At 43.3% G+C, this 19319-nt stretch overlaps 1 protein-coding gene across 1 annotated transcript in view; it reads left to right on the forward strand.

Annotated features, from left to right (window-relative positions):
- The window catches only part of SYNDIG1 (synapse differentiation inducing 1), a 52787-nt gene extending 34385 nt beyond the window's left edge, over positions 1–18402 (forward strand). Inside the window, exon 4 of the mRNA XM_064709430.1 lies at positions 16616–18402. Coding sequence (XP_064565500.1) covers positions 16616–16774 — 159 coding nt within the window. The 3' untranslated portion in view covers positions 16775–18402. The remainder of the gene's footprint in view (positions 1–16615) is intronic.
- Positions 18403–19319: the final 917 nt, after the last annotated feature.

The raw sequence follows: 19319 nt of genomic DNA on the forward strand, positions 1-19319 counted from the left end.
CTGATGCTGCAGAGAAAGGCTCAGTGCTGGCATTCTCATGGTTTGGGCAGGTTGCTGTAGAACAGGGTACAAGTCTGGTCTGACCAAGTTTTCAATGTTTTTCTGAATCAAAGCATCCTTGCCAGCCCACTCTGTGTTGTGAAGACCTTCATGTTGTGTTGAATTTGCCAAGAGGAGATTTTTGAATAAAACATACAAATGGCAATAAATTTCAAATTTCATGGAAGTTAAAGGCCACTAAAGATTGCTGCTTGAGTCCTCCAGCTATTTATTCTTGACTCTTCAGTGCAGCAGGATCTCTTACCTTTCTCCTTTTCATCCCCTTTCCCCTTCCCAGTGCTCTTTGGCATGTTGCCTAACACTGAGCTGGAGAAGGAAGTTTCAGCCTGCAGTCCTGCCCAAGAGGGGAGATGGCACAGAGGAGAGATGAAGCACCACCTCCAGCCCACTCTGGAGTCCCACACAGAAATTCAGTGCCCACCATTCCAACCTGCCCTGCTGCCCAGGGCTGCCAAAATCACCAGCAGCTGTGGCAGTTCCACACCACCTCCCTGGGGTGTCAGGAGACCTTCTGGCTTCAAAACTTCCCCTTTTCTGGAACTGCCCTCCTTTCCCACCACCTCAGATGTCTCTGGACATTTGAAGGCCCTCTTTCTGGCTGGTGCTCTCCTGTGGGATGTATTTGCTGACATTCCCTGAAAGGGTATCATCAAATGGACACTTTTATTCAGCCCCCAGCATGCAGACACCACAGAGCACATCTTAAATCTGTCTCAGCAGCAGGTTGGAAATGTCACTGAGACATTTGCTGAGGGGGTCAGGGACAGAGTCCTGCAGCACTGCTGCCATCAGGAGTGGCAGAGCTGTGCCCTGGGACAGTGATTTTCTGTCTCTGCACGTTGTACTTATGATGCTGCTGTTGGCACAATAAACCAAGGAATCACTCTGGTGAGCAGGAATAACTGCTTTTGTAACAAGGAAATATCTCCTCCAGCGGCAGACAGCTTTTCTGTAGAGGGAGATAGAAATGTAATTACAAGTGCAATATATCTTTACCTTTGATACTTTTGGGGTTGGCATCCTTGCCACTGTGAGAACCTCCTTTCTGAACTGAAGGTCCCCAAAGGGCCACAGTTTAATAACATTTGTGTCCTGTTCCAAGAAGTGTTGGGGCCTTTTGCTGTTTTCCAGTGAAAGAAAGAACTGTGGACAGTTATCCTCATCTCACTAAGATGCTCTTGATAACATCTGTGCTTCTTTTACTGCCACCAGCACTTGTCCAGGAAAAGGGTCCCTGTTTTCCTAGGAGTTCTACAAATCAAAGACCTTGGAAATATTAAGAAAAGTGCTTCAGCCTATCCCTGAGGACTTACAGTTTAAAAAAAAGTAAGACACAGAGAGGGAGAAGAAGTCAACAATGGGAAAGTGCCAGTCACCAAGACAGACAGCTGTTTTAGGCCTCTGGTAGAGTAGCTGCCATGAAGTCATTAAGCACTGAGCAAATAATTAAAATTGTTGTTCATGAATATTTCAGTGGAATATTTTCGGAGAGGATGTATTTCAGTCATGAAACATGTATTAGCCCAGTGAGGTGGAGACATGACAGAGAAAGACAGAGGGAAGGGGAAGGAGAAGCAAACAAGCAAACTCTGAAATAATTAATCATCAAATCCTTTTCCACTTGCATGAATTCCTGCTAAAATCCTCTGGTGGACAAATGCAACAGTTACATCAGAGCAGGACAGGGTTTGGGCCCCACTGAGTAGCTCTCCTTCTGTAGCTCCACATGTGCACTGTGGAATGTCAAGCATCCACGCTCTTGATATCTTTGCATCCAGCTTGACTTGCGGCCACTTGTGGACGGGGCCCACCATATTCCACAGCCTTTTGTGTAAAACTGCAGCTGAGTGAATCAGACAGGTCTGTTTATCTCCACAAGAGGTAAGAATTACTCTGAACAACTTCTGTTCACAGAGGCAGAGCAGATCTTCCTTCAGTACTTTGCTCTTACTTAGGAGCCCACACAGGAGGCGGATTTTAAAAGCAGCTTGGCACTGAGTGCCCCTTCCATCTGTTCCCAGCTGGCTGAGGTCTTGGGGAAACCCTGGCACAAGCAAATCCAAGATATGGATCCTGTGAGCTGTCAGATCCTAAGGCACAGTGGTCCCTAGCCTTCCCAGGCTGAGGTGAAGCCCATGGCTCGTATACTTTCAGTGTCTCATCTGACAGAGGGACATTTTTGCTGTGGCAGTGTGGCATGTGATCCCTGCCAGGAAAAGAGACATTCAATATTTAACAAGGAAGGAGAGGTTTCAGCTGGGTATTGCAGGAAAAGCAAACTTGAAGCACTCCTCTTCCTGCCTGTATGTGATGGAGTGATATTGGACATGAGACAGCCCAAATAAAGGGACTACGATGTGGAAGGATATTTCCTTCCTGGATGATGCCATCCTGCCAGATGCCCAGGGTTGTACACCCTGCTCTCCACACCTTAAAATAAAAGGATGGGATAACAAGAAGCAAAATCCTTTCACCATGAGGATGGGGCCTGCACTGATTGCTGAGTTTGCATTTGCCAGGCAGAGTCTTCTGCTCAGCCAGGGTGTCCTGCAGAGGCTTTTATCCCTCCTCACACCGTGCACCATATGGATGGGCTGCTCCTGCAGGGAATATGTTTGTGCATCCCCGCCTCTCCCCAGCCATCCCCTCCATGCAGGGACTCAGACAAGCAGCCCTGCACACAGGGAGCTGCAGCAGCTGCTGCTCAGGCTTGATCCACCTGCTGCTAGACAAGCCAAACAGGCTGGAGAGCAGAGCTCTCTATTCCTGTTACTCATTTCTTTTGGCATAAAAACATCCAGGCCAATTAAATCACAGATGTGGAGACACTTCCTATATGTATGCAAAAGAATGAGAGGGAAAGAGAAAATAAGCAGACTTCATGGTTTTGTTTGTATACACTGGAATAATTTTATATTAAAAAACTTGAACAGGTTGTTGATGACTACTGAGAGGCACGAAGAAAGATCCTTGTTAGCAATCTCTGCCCTCCCTGTTGGGCAATGAGGACTTATGTTTGTGTGCTAATGGGTTTCCACTGAGGAAAAACCCTGCTGCTGTGGAGCAGTCTGTTAAAGGGAGAAGAGACCCCCGGGGTGGACTCTTTCTTCCACCAGCAATGATCAAAGCAGCAAATATTCTGACTTGGGGCCCTGGAAAACAAAAATGAAGTGGTCCCAGAGTGCCAGCATAGGAAATGCTGCAGCACTGCTTCATCCTACTGCTTTCTCTAAGTACAGCAACAGGAGATTCAGGGAGCAAGGCTGCATGGAGAAAACAATACCATGAGGTAGTCACAGCAGGCATTGCTGAGGTGCTGGACAAAAAGAGCACCAGAGTCAGAGAATCCTTGGAAATCCATGCCTCAAGGCAGTTTGCTTTCTTCCTGAGGTCAAGAATAGGAGCTGACTCAGGCACAATGGAGACACATTAAAAAGATGTTAATGAAATCATGGAACTTAAACCAGCAGCTCTGTGCTGCTGCAGGGTTCCCCCATTTACTCTTTTTCTTATTGCCTTGCAGTTGAGTGGGGGTCTCTCTGCTCTCCCTGTGATGCAGGCAGACAAACTGCTGGGAGAAGCTGTTTGTGCTCGGGCAGGTGACTCACTCTTCAGCAGCCTCATTTCTGGAGCACTGTTCTGATTTATCACCAGCTTCCTGTCCTGCTCGCTGTGCAGTGGAAGGATGAGCAAAACCCTCCTGGCTGCCTCTTGGTGCTACTGGGCTCCTTGCAGCTGCTCACCTGACTGTCTTCCGCACACCTACAGCTCAGCTCTTCTGTGGGGGAAGAGAGAAATCTCCTTGAATGACACCCACACCCGTGCAAACCCTGCCCATTGAGACCCAGCAGAGCCTCTGAGTGCTGCAGTTGTAGGAGGGAGGGCTTTTGTTTACAAGAGATGAGGGGCTGGTATCTGCTGGCATGACAGCTCTGGGATGTGCTTCTGCTGGAGAACATGCAGTTCTTGTCTTGCAGTTGCTGAGTCATAGAAAAGGCAGAGCAGTAATTTCAGGGTGCTGGCAGCTTCACACAAGATTAGACCTCCCATTCCCATGCCAATGGCAGTGGTGATGCACGGCAGGGAATTGCTTCAGGGCAGCTGGTGAAGTTTTCCCATTGTGAGAAAGGGGATCTTGTTGAGTCTTCCTGTGCTGAGCACAGAGTTGAACCCAGAGATTCCAGAGCATGTGCTCCAGTTTCTGCAGCCAGTGCTGCTGGCACTGGGAGGTGCTCCTCGGGGTCTCTCGCTGCTCAGACTGACTCCAAGACACATTAGAAAGTCTCTTTTCCCAGCCCAGTGGTTGAAGAAGGAGTCAGAACTCTTCATTTCTCAGACTCAAGGTTGTTTATTTTGTCTTATCTGTAAAATTCTTTCTCCTGTCCCACTGAGGTCTGCTCAGCATGACAGTCAGAGGCACTCTCCCTGCCCCCGGGGCAGTGTTATCTTTTTATACTAAAAACTACATGTACATTATTTACAATTGCTTCCCAATTCCTATCACCTATGTTAGACAGTGAGCTTCTACCTTAAACCAATCCAAAAATGCCAACATCACAGCAGAAGATGGAGGCCAAGAAGAAGAAGAAGAAGGAGGAGGAGGTGAAAGGCTGGATATGCCCAGATTCCTCCATCTTGCCCCCTGAACCCCCATTCTAAAAACCCCCAAAAATCTATTTTTCACCCTGTGATAAAGTCACTATCATTCTACTTAGACTTTTGTGGCTTGTGATTCTTCATATAAGGTTGGTAATTGTATTTTCCATGGGTCAAAATCAAAGGCACAGGGGTCTTGGGCTGTGTGCCAAGGTCTCTGAGCCCCCTGCGCAGGGTCTGGAGTCCTCCAGGGCAGCCAGAGGAATTTCTGGGTTCCAACAGGTGCTGATGGGTGTCTGGTTATGGTGCCTGTCTTACAGAACATTTTTTGCTCTTAATTCTTTTATTCTTCATCCAAGGATGGTTTTGGAAACTAGGCAGGAAGGATGCCAGATATTATCTTTGTGCTGCAGTGATCACACTAAGTAATGCAATTACCAGGTCTCCCCCACAGAATGAGCATCCTGGACAGGAGTAATTTCCTTAGTGTCTTCCTTCTCAGCTCTGTGTTTTTCAAAGTACACCCTCAAGTCTGCAGTCAGCAGCAGAGACAAAATATCCCCTAGGTCCAGAACATCTCTTCCCAGGAGTTTATTCACTTAAACCTCCCAGCCTCAACAAGAGGAGTTGATTCCTCAGTAGGATCACATTAATGCAAAAGAAAAATGTGTTGACTACTGAAAAGCAATTAAAAATGGAATGCTTAAACAGCCAAATAGGAATTTATGCACCAAATTCTTGTTGATTTCTTAAGACTTTGTGCGCATAAGTATATATATTTATAAATATATATACAGCATTTCAGAAAAGAGTTTCTTTGAGAAATTTATTGTATCAGAAGGTGTCCTAAAATATTTTGGAAATATTTTATCATATCTTATCAATACAGTTACAAGGAGAACAAAAAGAATACTTTTTTTCAATTGGAAAGAAACTTGTCATCTGCAAGGTTTAGTCAATGTATATATATACAAACACACAGAAAAGCTCAGTAGCAGCAAGAAATAGTTCAAAATTATGTATAGAAACTCCTAAAATTAATTTCCATAATTAAAAAAGAATTCTGATGGCATACATTTGAGTTCAACATATTTTTTTACAGTGTTTTCTGCTCTTGGTCAGAAAGAAATGGAAATTTTCATCTCACTCCTTGCCTTTATCTCTGGTTAATCTTCAATAGACTTAGACTTTAAAAAAAAAATATTCAAAGATGTCCCTATTCTTCTCCTCTAGAACTTTTAAAACTTTCCTTCTGGGTTTTTAATCTTATGGAATGTCACAGTTGTATTTTTAATGCACTTAAATTAATTGACAAAATCCAGACATCTTGTTTTATATGGGAAGGAAACGTTAATAATTTTAATCAGAAGAGAAAGATAACGCATTAAATTTTTGAAATAAAAAAACCCAACCACATAAGTGTCTACAGGAAAGAGACAGATTTGTCCAGGATTGTTTCTGTCGCTGCTCAGGAGGAATCCCAGAGCTCGGAGACACCTGAAACGCGGATTTCCAGACACTCAGCTGTGTTTGCTGCTGTTGTCTGGCTGAGAGCCAAAGCCAGGAGGCAGGAAAATGCTGACTCTGGGAGCAGACAGGTGCTGCTTCTGTTAGGGAATGTCTGTGGATATGCACAGAAGGAACTGAAGCTCCTGGGTGTAGGATTGATGGAGGGTAGGACAGACGGAGACGAGAGATCTCTGAAGGTTTATTGCAAAGGGCCTGGGTGCCGGGCCCTGCTGGGATTTGGGGTTTATTGAAAAGGGCCTGGGTGCAGGGTCCTGCTGGGATTTGGGGTTTATTGCAAAGGGCCTGGGTGCAGGGTCCTGCTGGGATTTGGGGTTTATTATTGCACAGGGCCTGGGTGCAGGGCCCTGCTGGGAGCTGCAGCCACAGCTCAGAGCAGGCCTGAGAGAAGAGAGGGGTAGAGAGGATGAGAGGGTAAGAGAGTAAAAGGGGTAAGAGCATAGAAAAGTAAGAGCTAAGAGACAAGAAGTAAGAGAGCAAAGTTCCCATTACAATACAATAAATCATCTTCTGTGTTGAATATTCTGATTCTCACTAACCAATCTAGTACAATATACAAATCCTATAGCATTTCCATACAGCCTATGAGAATCACTACATTACTATACTGTGCTACATTTTAAACCCTAAAAACTACTCTTTAGACCCCTTCTGCCAAGCTAGCAAAGTCTGCCCAGACCCTGAGACCTGCCTGCAAGCAGAGGGTCTTGTTTCATCAAAAAGAGATTACCTTCAGCCAGCCATACTGTTGTTTTCCCATTGTTCAGTAACTAAAGAATTTCAAAGCTTGCTTTCATTTCAGTCTCGCTTATAGTTTCCATATTCTCAAAATCTTTTGCCAAGCAATCATATTGCTTATAAATATGCTTATAAATACGATTGCCAAGCAATCATATTTGCTGTTTCATTTTCCCCAGCACCTGGGATCCTACTTTTTTTGTGGACTGGGCTTTGTGGTGCCAAGCTTGGCACTTCCTGCTTGCCCTGGGCACTTCAGACCACCAGGAGTTTTCTGAGGTTGAATTTAGGGCTTCCTGCTGTTTATCTGTCTCCTCTCTGTCATCATCTATCTTCAGTGTTTCCTGCTATGTCAAATGCATCCTTCCAACACCAGATCCAGATTAACTGAGTCACTTTCTTCTTGACACACATTAGAAAAGCTCCTTGCATCTTTTCAAAACCAGAGTCTTTCTTTGCAAGGAAAAAGAGCCTTGTTCATACCCTGCAAAGTGATGTATTGCAGAGCTGGCTGATACAAAGAGCTCAGTGCAAACTGATTTGCATCTTAAAGCAATACAATTAAACCAGAAAATATTCTGTGTAGACACTTTCTGTATCCTAGTGACCCTGTGATTTAGTTAGACTTCTCTCTAATTGGTGTTAAAATAGAAGTTTAGTGGAATCCACACACATTGCAGAAGCCTGAGTTTGCTGAAGCCTCCACCTTTCCTTGCAGGATTTTTCCAGTGAGAAATGTGTAAAAGACACAGATCTATCTCTAGAGGATCTTGCAAGCTCAGAAATAACATGATTTTGAGCCCCATTTTGTAGCCACTTTGAAAAAACATTAATTCTTCCATTGTATCCAAAAAAGATTTTAGTCTCAGACCTTTGGAGAAAGTTTCCAGCTTTTCCAAGTGTTGTGATCCACTGGGTGAGAGATGTCCCTGCTTGAGTTAATGTGCAGATAATACCACATGCCAAAGTCAATAAAACAGACTTTCATTAATAGTAAATGTGAGGTAGAGAGACAGAAAGAAATAAAAAAGATGAGGGGGTGAGAGAGATCAAGCAAAAGGTAATCACCACCTGTAGGTCCAGAAACATCCTCTTGGTCCTTCCTCACCCTTCTTGGCAGTGGGGGAGGCCCCAGAGAGCTGTTTTTCTGGGGATTCCATCTTTGTGCACTCCAAGTTCTGTGTATCCATGGAACACAGATGCCATTCCCATCCTTTAAGGTGATATGTGCACCAGCAGTTCCTTCCTTGCTGACATCATGCCACAAGGGGAAGTTTTGTCCTAATCAAACACATCCACAGGCCTGGAATTAGCACCTTTCTGTGACAAATTTCTGCCACCTGTGCTTATTTCAAGTTGCCACTGTGGTGACTTATGGCAAGTTCCTTCTGTGGCCTTGACAGTGTTGGGAGACAGGGAATTGTGACAGTGTTCACAGGGGTCTCAGGATGAGAGAAGAGACGAGGATCTGACTCCATGTTTCAGAAGGCTTGATTTATTATTTTATCATATATATTACATTAAAACTATACTAAAAGAATAGAAGAAAAGGTTTCATCAGAAATCTAGCTAAGAATAGAATAGGAAGGAATGATAACAAAGGCTTATGGCTCAGCTCTCTGTCTGAGCCAGCTGGGCTGTGATTGGTCATTAATTACAAACATCCAACATGGGCCAATCACAGATGCACCTGTTGCATTCCACAGCAGCAGATAATCAATGTTTACATTTTGTTCCTGAGGCTTCTCATCTTCTCAGGAGGAAAAATCCTAAGGAAAGGATTTTCATGAAAGCATGTCTGTGACAGGGAATTGTGTTCTGTCCTTACACCTGACCACAGGGAGAATGGTGGCAGCCTGCTAATGTTAATTGAGACAGGAGCCTGAGTGGGATGTATCCCTGCTGAAGTAGTTTGCCTGGCAAGAGTGCTGCAGGATCATCAGGCTCTTAATTAGCTGTGCTCTCTCCAGTTATAAAGGAAATTGACTAAACATTCTGGCCTAGTGAAGAGATGGTTAAAACATCTCTTGTGGCTCTCCTTGCCCTAAGAATTTTTTTAACAGTGCTGGGAACCTAAGAACAACTTTTTCCTCAATATTTCATTGTCAGGCATTTTTTCTCATATCCCACTCCACACAATCCATGGAGCACGGTTATTGTTCCCTGTTAATCACCCCTCTGGTCATGAAGCTCCTTGTGCCTGCCTGCTAAAGCCAGTTGCATCACTTGTGCTGTGTCTCCAGGAGAGAGGGAGAAAAGAGGATTAAGTTTTAAAGAAAACAAAAATGTAATGCAAGGAAAAAAAAAAGATTTGTGGTTTTATTCCACATTGTTGGGGTTTTTTTTGAGAACTTTGAGAAAGTAGAGGAATGGAAAGGGGAAAAAAGCTTTCCTATGAAAGAGATAATCTTCATCATTCAATCTTTGGTGACTGTTTTGAAAAGCTGAGTTCACACAAGGCGAACAGAAGGGAAGATGAATAAGTTACCTCACATTCACTGTCAGGTGCTGCAGAGTCCACAGTGCCTGCTAGCTTCTTACCCTTTTAGTTAACATATTGAATTACAAAATGTTTCCCAGGAAATAGCTGGGGATGGATCTCCTTGCTAGAAAAATGAAACCGCATTGGTGAGGATCACAGGAACTGCAGCCTTTGCAGGCTGCTCTGGCAGGAACTCCCAGGAACAGCCCTCTGTTGGGATCATTAGCTGGACAGAGTGACCCCAAGAAGAGTTCCAAAGTCTCTTTTCCCAGCCCGGCACTTGAAGAAGGAGTCAGAGCTCTTAATTCCTCAGTCTCAAGGTTGTTTATTTTATCTTATCTATAAAAAAATTTTCTCCTGGCCTGTCAAGGCCAGCTCAGCAAGACAGGCCAGGCACTCTGCCTGCCCCCAGGGTAGTGTTATATCTTTATTCTAAAAACTACGAATACATTGTTTACAATTACTTTCCAATACCTATCACCTATGTTAGACAGTGAGCTTCTACTCTAAACCAATCTGTAAGTGCCACCATCACAGCAGAAGGTGGAGGCCAAGAAAAAGAAGGAGAAAGGCTGGACATGCCCAGTTCCCTCCATTTTGCCTCCTGAACCCTCATACCAAAACCCCCAAAATCTACTTTTCCACCCTGTGATAACTTCACTATCATTCTACTTAAACTGTTGTGGCTTGCTGATCTTCATACATGGTTGGTAACTTTCTCCACTGGTCATAATCAAAACCACAGGGGCATTTTGGACTCTGTGCCAGGGCCTCTGAGCCCCCTGGCAGGGTCTTGGCTGCTCAGGACATCCTTCTGGCTGTCCTGGATTCTGACAGCCCTCCAGGGAAAATCCCATATAACTGGTGTGGTACTCGCCACTTGTGCTGACAAAAAACAAACTCTCCTAGGGAAATCAGGCTCTGCCAATAACAGTTCAGAATGTGTAGCTCTGAAAGCCCTCAATACATGAAACTGGAAGTAGATAAACAGTGTGACACAGAATACATACAGGGAAACCATGGGTTGTTGTAATACCAAAAAAAGTAGCTGGAAAAGGCACTGTGATCAACGAATGAGTGAACCTTACCTCCAGAGTTCTTAATCTTATCTCAAAAATCATTAATATGCTAGGGGACTTTATAATTCCCAGAGATTTAGTTTCAGCTCTGGAGGGACACCTGTGGGTGAGGAAATTGATAAACTAATTCTCTGATCAAATCTCTTCCTGTCAGGAGCAGAAACCACCCCAGAGACAGTTTTAAAACTGCACCTGTCGTCTTTCCCCTGTTCTCCCCCAAAATGTGGCTCAGGGTGCCCAAGGCAGAAACTCCCATCATCCTTGCCTGTTCCAAAGGTGGGAGGTGAGGACTGAGGACTGAGATCTTCTCTGGCAGCACTGTGCTGCATCCTCCACCCCTTCCCGTGCTGTGTGACTCATGCTGGGGGGAAGAGACATTGTTATGAATGTAAAGCACACACTGGCATCACAAAGGGAGAAGAGGACCAGAGACAGATAGAAGGAGCCACAGGAAAAAGAAAAAAAAAATAAAAAGAAGAAGAAAAAACCATAACAAAAAAAACCACGAAAAAAAAAACCAACAAAAAACCCCCTCAAAAAAAAAAACCTAAAAAAACCCAAACAAAAAACCAAAACAAAACAAACAAAAAAGAACCACAACAAAAACAAAACAAACCCCCCAACCAACCAACCAAACAAAAAACCCCACAAAGCTGGTTCCCTCTCCTTTAGTACTGTGGACATACTGCAGGAGCAGCAGGTTTGGATCAGGAAAAAGAGAATCTGCTCCTTACATAACATGTTAGAGGTGCAAAGAGATAAATGCAGCTTTCCTCAGAACCTCCCTCTAGCAGGGCCCTCAGCAGGGCCCTAACAAAATCATCACAGGGCTCTAGAAGTTCTGCCTTTCCTTGTGAAATGGAGAGGAGACTTTCTCCAGGCATATTTGTGTATAATCACTTTATGAATAACACCTTGTAAAACTTTGTACAACAGCAAGGACTTGTAAGTCTCTGAATTTTTGTGTGTAAACTGGGCTTCCCACCTGTCATCCTTTGCAAACTTTCTTCTCTTTCATCACAAAACATCTACTTGAGGGCTAGAAGGAAAGTGGAAAGGCAAAATCGTCTTCTTTACCATAAGCATCTAAATTCCTGTATATGCCGGGAAAAAGAGAACTGCCTTTGTGTCTCAGGCTGAGATCTCATTCTCTCCAGTGCAATCAAATGAACAGCTGTTGCTGTGGAGCTTGTCTAAAAACATCTCTCTGCATTCTGCTCACTCAGGTCTTTTATTCCTGCTGTTCCCAACATTTGTACTTTTATCTCTACTCAGAGACACAATCAAATGCCACAGGCAACACCAGCCAGGGGCTGAATCATATCTTTGCCTGTGCCATATTTTCAAATTCCAGCAGAATTCTTTGATACCAAAATGGTGCAATGGCTGAAACACAGATTTTATGGAAGTTGAACATGAAAAACAGACAGACTCATGCTGGTCTTCATTTTCACCTTCATCCCCTCATTCACACTCTATTCTCTTGAACCTTTTATGGATTTCCAACGATAAATATTGCTCCCAGTGTGTCTCCTTCTACCAACTCAGCATCATTTAATTTGGTGGCAGTAGCAGTACCATTTCTCAGGCCACTGCTTTTCACCTGCCACATCACTGCTCAGGAGCTTGGCAGGAAAATGTAAAGGCTGGAAGTTAACATGGTGTTGAAGGGAAAAGAAGGAGGTGCTCTCAGTGCAGGAAATGCCACTTGAAAGGTTGGATGAACAAAGGTCAAATTAAACTACAGAGGGATTGAAACTGTTTCGATCTGTTTGGAAGTGCCTGCATTTCAGGCGACACCTGTTCCCCATTGTTTCCTTAGTAATTTCCAGAAGGAGAAGGTCTGGGATGGAGTTCACAGGGGTCTCAGGTTGAGGGAAGAGACGAGGATTTGACTCCATGTTTCAGAAGGCTGATTTATTATTTTATTATATATATTATATTAAAACTATACTAAAAGAATAGAAGAAAAGATTTAATCAGAAGGCCAGCTAAGAATAGAATAGCAAAGAATGATAACAAAGGTTTGTGGCTCGGCTTTTTGTCCGAGCCAGCTGGGCTGTGATTGGCCATTAATTACAAACATCCAACATGAGACCAATCACAGATGCACCTGTTGCATTCCACAGCAGCAGACAATCATTGTTTACATTTTGTTCCTGAGGCTTCTCAGCTTCTCAGGAGGAAAAATCCTAAGGAAAGGATTTTTCATAAAAGATGTCTGTGACAAATGTCTGTTTGAGCCTCATGTCCATTCCCTGGGCCATCCTTCCAGCTGAAATTACAGAAACTTCTGGAAGAGCTCTTTGCCACCACAGGCTGAACTTTCCATTGGAATTTCCAAATACCTGGCAGAGCAAAGGACAATTTGTCCTTTATTTAGCTCATAATTTCTGCCTGTGGAGCTCTTTGGACTGCATAGATACTTTGATGCTCTCCACAGGACTGAAACCCATCCTGCCATGTCCCAATCCCTGTGCTGTCAGCCCCATGCTTTTCCAGCTGACTGGCACCTCCCTGCTGGCATTGTCGAGGTCCAGAGCCAGATCCTGACTTCACCCTTTACCCATCCATGTCTTTAGCAAAGACACTGGAGTCTTTTTCTCACCATCAGTGGAAATAACTGGTGTAAGCCTGAAGGTGGGATTACTGCCCAAAAATTGGAGATCAGCAAATGTACAAGTTTAGGCAAGTTAAAAAGAGGAGACAGAGTGTTTGACTAGAAGAAAGATAGAAGATACAGGAGCAGAAGCATCATCTGTATGAGCTACTCCTCATTCTGTGCAATTTATTTTTTTTGCATGTCACTTGAAGAAGTAAAACTCAGAATCTGGCCAGTGGCTGCATGGAGCCTGTGCGTCCCTGACCTTTCTGGCTCTTTGTTCCCATGAAGTGAAAAGAAATCCTTTCACCATCTGACCAAAGGGGTCAGGATAATCTCTTCTCCTCCTGCATGGAGCCAATCCTGCTCTCCAGCCCCGGGGAGAAGAGGCAGGATTAATGATTGTGATCAGTGTGTTTCTTGTTTGCAGATACTGCGTACCAGGAGGTATTTTGAGAGTATGATATATGAGTCACTGTGGGATGCAGCAGAATGTTTTAGCCTTGCAGCTTGGAGGTACATTATTCATCTTGTCTGGGCCTGTAAAGCCTGCAGCCCAGAGACACCCTGAATCTGGTCTGCAGAAGCTCAGCTTGAACCTCCAGGGAAGTTCCTTGAAAGTGTTTCTTAAAAAGACATTCATTATTTTAGTTTAAAAAAAAAGAAGATAATACTTCCAAATCTCCTTACCCTTTCTTCCCCCACCCCTCCTCACTTTTCTGGCTTACTTTCAAAACCTCTAAAGAGAAGATTGATTGGTGGCTGGTATTTGCAAAAATCCCTTTTTTCAGCCTTGTAGCACCCAACCTTTATCACAGCCTGTGCCCCCTGCTCCCGTCCAAAAGCTGCTTTAAATTGTTATATCCATCATCTGTCTGCCAGCCACAGCCTTGCCAGGGAAGGGAAGAAGTGAGTGGACAGAAGTACTGTAAAACTCCACAGATAACACAATTTTGTTCAGGAAGAACACTCAATTTGCAGCAAATTTCAAGTGCATTAGAAAAGGTTGATACACCTGGAGTAGCTTGATGAGTCTGTAGTGAATCAAACTCTTGTTGGTAGAGCATTTGGGTCTTCATTCTTGCACCAGTCCTGGCTACACTGTTCTCTGAAACAGATGTTGCTGAAAAAGCTATGGAAAAGGTGGGTATGATTTAGCTGTCTGATCTACACCAGACATTTCTTGACCTCGTGGATTTTGCCAAAGAACAGACATCTCTCATGGAAAACTCAGCAGGATGTAATTGCTCTGTGTCAGGCATGAAAAGGGATGGTTGGATTAATCCCAAAACCAAGGGACTTTCTGAAAGTGACCAAAACCACCAAAGAGCTGATCCCTGTTAAAAAAAAGAGATAAAAATCAAGAAAAACTGTTCATTATTTGCTAGACACTAAACTATTACTTTTGGCCTTAGTTGCATTTTGTTTGGTAAGTATTTTCATATCCTTTTAGCTTAAACCTGCAGAAATGCTATCATTTTCGTACAATGACATTGAGTAGTAATGTGAGGGTTTTGTTAATTAGGAAATGCATCAAAGAATTTTCTTATTACTAAGCAAATTCCTTCAGATTACTCTTTCACAGACAAACGCTGGTTTCTGTGTGGTTGGTTTCTCCATCTCAATGTAAATCTTTTTTACCAGAATAAAGGAGAACTATAAGATTTGTCCTTCCCATAGGGCCTTACCAATGCAGTCTACAGTTAAAATTCCATACAGGAGGGATTTAATTCTCCTAAATTACAAAATATGCCTTCAGTTAAGAGGAAAAAATGCACTCAGATTAGGTAATTTGTTGGAAACTAGAAATTCTGTGAAGGCGCGAGTGTGTTCCCCAAGAAAAATCACTTTTTATCATCATGTCTGGAGCTGCATAATTCAAAAAATTCATGGCAGCACATGACAAATACAACATATCTGGTTTTGGCTGGGTGAACATTTTAACAAGAAACTGGTTTTTCACCATAGATCCAATCGTTTCACAAAGGCCAGGGCTGTCCTCAAAGAGTTCATCAAGGAAAAATCCCTGTTCTTTTTGAGCAGGGTTGTTGCTACACTGAAGATCTTATCAGGAAAAAGGCTACTAGTATTTGAAAAATCAACCTTCTGAATCCTTTCTGGTCTTTCAACTCATTATTTTTGGTAAATCCAACCTCTTCTATTGAAGCGATCAAGATATACTGTCAAGTTTTCAGATTATTTGACATTTTGACTAATGGTTTCTTTTCCCTTTGACTTCCCACCTATTTTTAGGCAAAGAAATACCGGTTTAAAACTTTACAAAGTTTCATTTAAAAGAGGTCAACCCAAATGTTGCAGATTTTTCAGTTACATAAAGTGACATTTCAGAAATGCCAATTTCAAAATGTTCTATCATTTTTAAACTTTCCCTTCATTCTAGGGGGTCCAACCTCGGTTTATCCAGAAGTTCTGTTATGTTTATTGCTGGGCATTTACCTCAGTCCAACTTCAGTAAACAGGAACCTTCCAGACTGGTTTGTGGTGGGCAGCAGGTGCATGAGGAAAGTCTTGAGGGGAGCTGAAGGACCAACTCTTTCAAAAGCTTTCTCTGCTTTCCTTGCCCACACTTTTATGAGTTGATGATGACTAACATGATCCCAAAAGACCCTGGCATTTTTTAAAAAAGGAATCTTCTTTTGAGTCTTTGGTGGTTCCAGACAGGAAGATAATGAAATCTTTGGTTACCTACCCTGCTGAGAGGCTTTGCAGAGTGAGTAAGATGCTTTCCCCACCTAAACCAAAGGGCACAACAGCAGGTGTGTAAACCTGTGTTATTTCTATCTTGCTGCTTTGAAACAGCTCCCTCCAGCCTGCAGACTCGCCTGTATTGTTTGATATTGCTTCTGCCTGAAATATTCATAAAGCATTATGCTTAAAAAATTAGGTTGATGAATGAGAAGAGACAGTTCTCCTAATAAAGTCATTGACAGAAGGGCCAAAGAGGTTTTTTGGGGGCTTTTTTAATGTGTGGAAGCTTGTCATTTGGCTGCTGCAGATTGGTCTGAGGAGCAAAAACATAAAATGAAAAAACCCCAAACAAACAAACAAAAAACAAACAAAAAACCCAAACAAGTAAACAACAACAAAAAAACCCCACAAAGACCAAAACAGAGTAGTAGATGGCTCAGAAGAAGAAAGTGTCCCAGCACATCGATCATTTGTAGAGACACAATTAAAACATTGAGGATTCCTCACTCATTGTAATGAGGGAACAAAGAATGTCTCAGAACTTAAGGAGCTCATTTGCTTATACAGGACCTATCTTGTAGTTGACAGATCTCTTACTGGAGTCCCTGCTTGATACCACACCATGGTCTGTAAAAAATGATGGTTCCATCACTGTCTCAATTGTGCAGACAACCTCATTTGACTAAAAAATGCCTGATTGCCCACCAGTTTAACCCATCAGCTCCCAGGATCCTGTTTCAGCCAAGAAATTAGAGTCTCACCTTTATTTCACCAGGTAAAACAAATAAATCTATGGCATTGTTGTTGTTGTATCTCTTGCAGACAAACAAAGCAGTGGCCAAGGGGGATTTCCACCACGCGAGCTCCAGCTCCCGGCGAGCTCTCTTCCTGGCTGTCCTGTCCATCACAATTGGAACTGGCATCTACGTCGGGGTAGCTGTGGCTCTTATTGCCTACCTGTCGAAAAACAACCATCTATGAGCCTCAGGAAAGGGGGAAGAACCAGCCAAGCCAGCTCCTGCACTGCAGGAGTCCCCAGCACATCGGACTGAGCGGTTTTCCAAAAACAGACAGACACTTTTGGGGGCAGGTACAGGATGAGATGGGCTTGTGCATTGTTGTAGGGTGGGAAGCTGGAGGGGCTGGGGGGAGTTTCACCATTTGTGATGCACAAGTCTTGCTTATCTTCATCAACCCCTGTACAAAAAAGGGAAAGAAAGAGCAAAAGAGAGACAAAGAATGAAAAGAAGAAAAAAATAAAAGGAAAGAAAACGAAACGGGGAAAGTGTGGAGAAGGGTGTTTTGCCTTTGCCTTCTTTTCAATATGGTGTTTACAAGCATCTGGCAAACTGAGCTGTTCTCCTATTACCTTCTTGGTCACCTGAACTTTGCAGCCAGCATGAGCTTGTGCTTAATTTGCTTGTTAAGCACGGCACTGAGGTCTGGGAAAGCACGGACAGTGACTGGTTCTCTGAAAGAGCAATATAAAAACAAGAGGAAGGACATGGCTTGTTTTGTCTCTTGAATGCAGGACTCGTTTGCCTAAGAGGGAATCAGACAACTCAGTGTAGAGTGGTATTGCCTACTCTTCTCGTTGGGGGTAGGTTTCCATGGAAGGAGAAAAGGGAATTAAAAACATTTTTACTTCCTTTCCTTGTTTTTGGATAAAGGTGTGCCCCACAGGCCCACTCAGTGAGGAACAGCTGAGGTTACCACTGCATGACTCGGCTCTGCAGACTGAGTACAATTTCGAAGTAACGTGAGACCCATTGTAAAATTAATTCCTCCATCCAGTCACATTGTGATAACAGCACTTTACTGTGGCATTATTGCTCATCTGGGCTGCTCCACCTTGCTGTGGAGACCTGCACAGCAGTCAGTGCAAGAAACCTGGGGAAAAAACGCAAACTGAAATACTAATAAGTTTTTAATTAAAAAAAAAAAAAATCACGGTAAAGCATGGGAATTAACCAGAGAAGGGAATGCTTCATACATTTCTGGGGTCCTGCTCATACACAGACCAGTGAATACCACTCAGATCAGAAGCTCACAGCTCAGCTGTGCATCAGGGACATGGCATAGCCATGGAGAGACAAGTCTGTTCCCCAAAAAGCAGAGCAGTGGTGAATTGTAGGGGAATTGAACCTTGTCTTTCCTCCACTGACTGAAATGATACATTTATTTTCTTCTCTACTTTCTCCCCACACTCAACTGTTTTTTTGTCTTACAGATTTTCCTGCATTCAACTATTTATTTTGCCTAACCATTTTGTCCCACCCCAGGGTGTAACAGCATAGACATATATATGTAGCTACATATATATTTACACAGAGAGGGGAAAACCAATCAAATCAGTGACCATTTTATTATTCAACTGCCTCGTGTTTTACAAACATGGTTTCTTTAAACAAGGATGTCATCAAAGATGTTTTCCTCCAACTGTATTGTGTCATCTTTGCTCTGGGACAGTTTTTTTTCCTCTTGTTTTAGGTTTCCATTATTTTGGTTTGAATTTGACTTCTTTTGGTTTTGGGGAGGGGAGAACAAACACATGCAATCCTATTTTTCTGGTAGCTATACGGTTTATTAAAACACATGGTATACAGCTACTGGTGCTTTGTGTGACACTTTTTTTTGGGGTGGATGTGAAGCTTTAGACTGAGTGAAACTTGGCCCAGGACACCCAGTCCAGCTACCTAGAGAGGTGCTTGTATGCACCATCTCATGCTGTCCCTGCATCCAAAAGCCTCTTGTAGTCACTGACAGGTTTTTTGGCATTGAATTCACAGAACCACAGAATGATATCAGTGGGATGGGAGCTTAAAAATCATTTAGATCTAACCCCCCTGCCATGGATAGGGATGCCATCCACATTAGATGGCAAATTGTTGGGCTACAAGCTAAGCCTGGAGACTGGCAATGTACTCCCTGTCCCTTCTGCATATGTATTATGCATGATTTGTGGGAAATCAGTCAGTTTTTCTCATAAAGCTTGAGCTTTGGAGTACATGGTATTGAATAAAAAAACACTGATTATTCCCTTAAAGGGAAAGGAACTAGTGTTTCCTAACCTTAATTTGAAGTATGCCTGGAGTTCAAAAAATTAGAAAGCAAATACAGGTACTGTAAGGTCATTAAGCAAGCCTAACAACAATAATAATGATGTTATTTTAAAACCAGTCTAATGGTTAAGGACTCTGCCTTATGATCTTTGGTGATTGTGCTGGCTGAATATTAACCTGAGAGGCAAAAGGCAGCTCTGGAGCTAGGAAAAACATTCCCACAAGGGCAGCCTTAAAAATACCACAGGGGCCCTTGCACCCAGCTTTAAAAACAGCATTCCAAACACAGGGAATTCAGCTTTCCTTGTCCCCAGGGCCCCCCAGTGAACAGCAAACAGGAGCAGCAGCACTGTGTGAAAGACCTGCATAGCAGGAGCTCTCCTGGAAACATCACCTGGCTGGAAGGTGATGTTCTTGTGCTCCACATCCTGAAGCAACCCACAGTGTGACATGGAGCTGGCACT

The sequence above is a fragment of the Zonotrichia leucophrys genome, chromosome 3 (genome assembly GCF_028769735.1).
Source record: "Zonotrichia leucophrys gambelii isolate GWCS_2022_RI chromosome 3, RI_Zleu_2.0, whole genome shotgun sequence".
Classification (NCBI taxonomy): Eukaryota; Metazoa; Chordata; class Aves; order Passeriformes; family Passerellidae; genus Zonotrichia; species Zonotrichia leucophrys.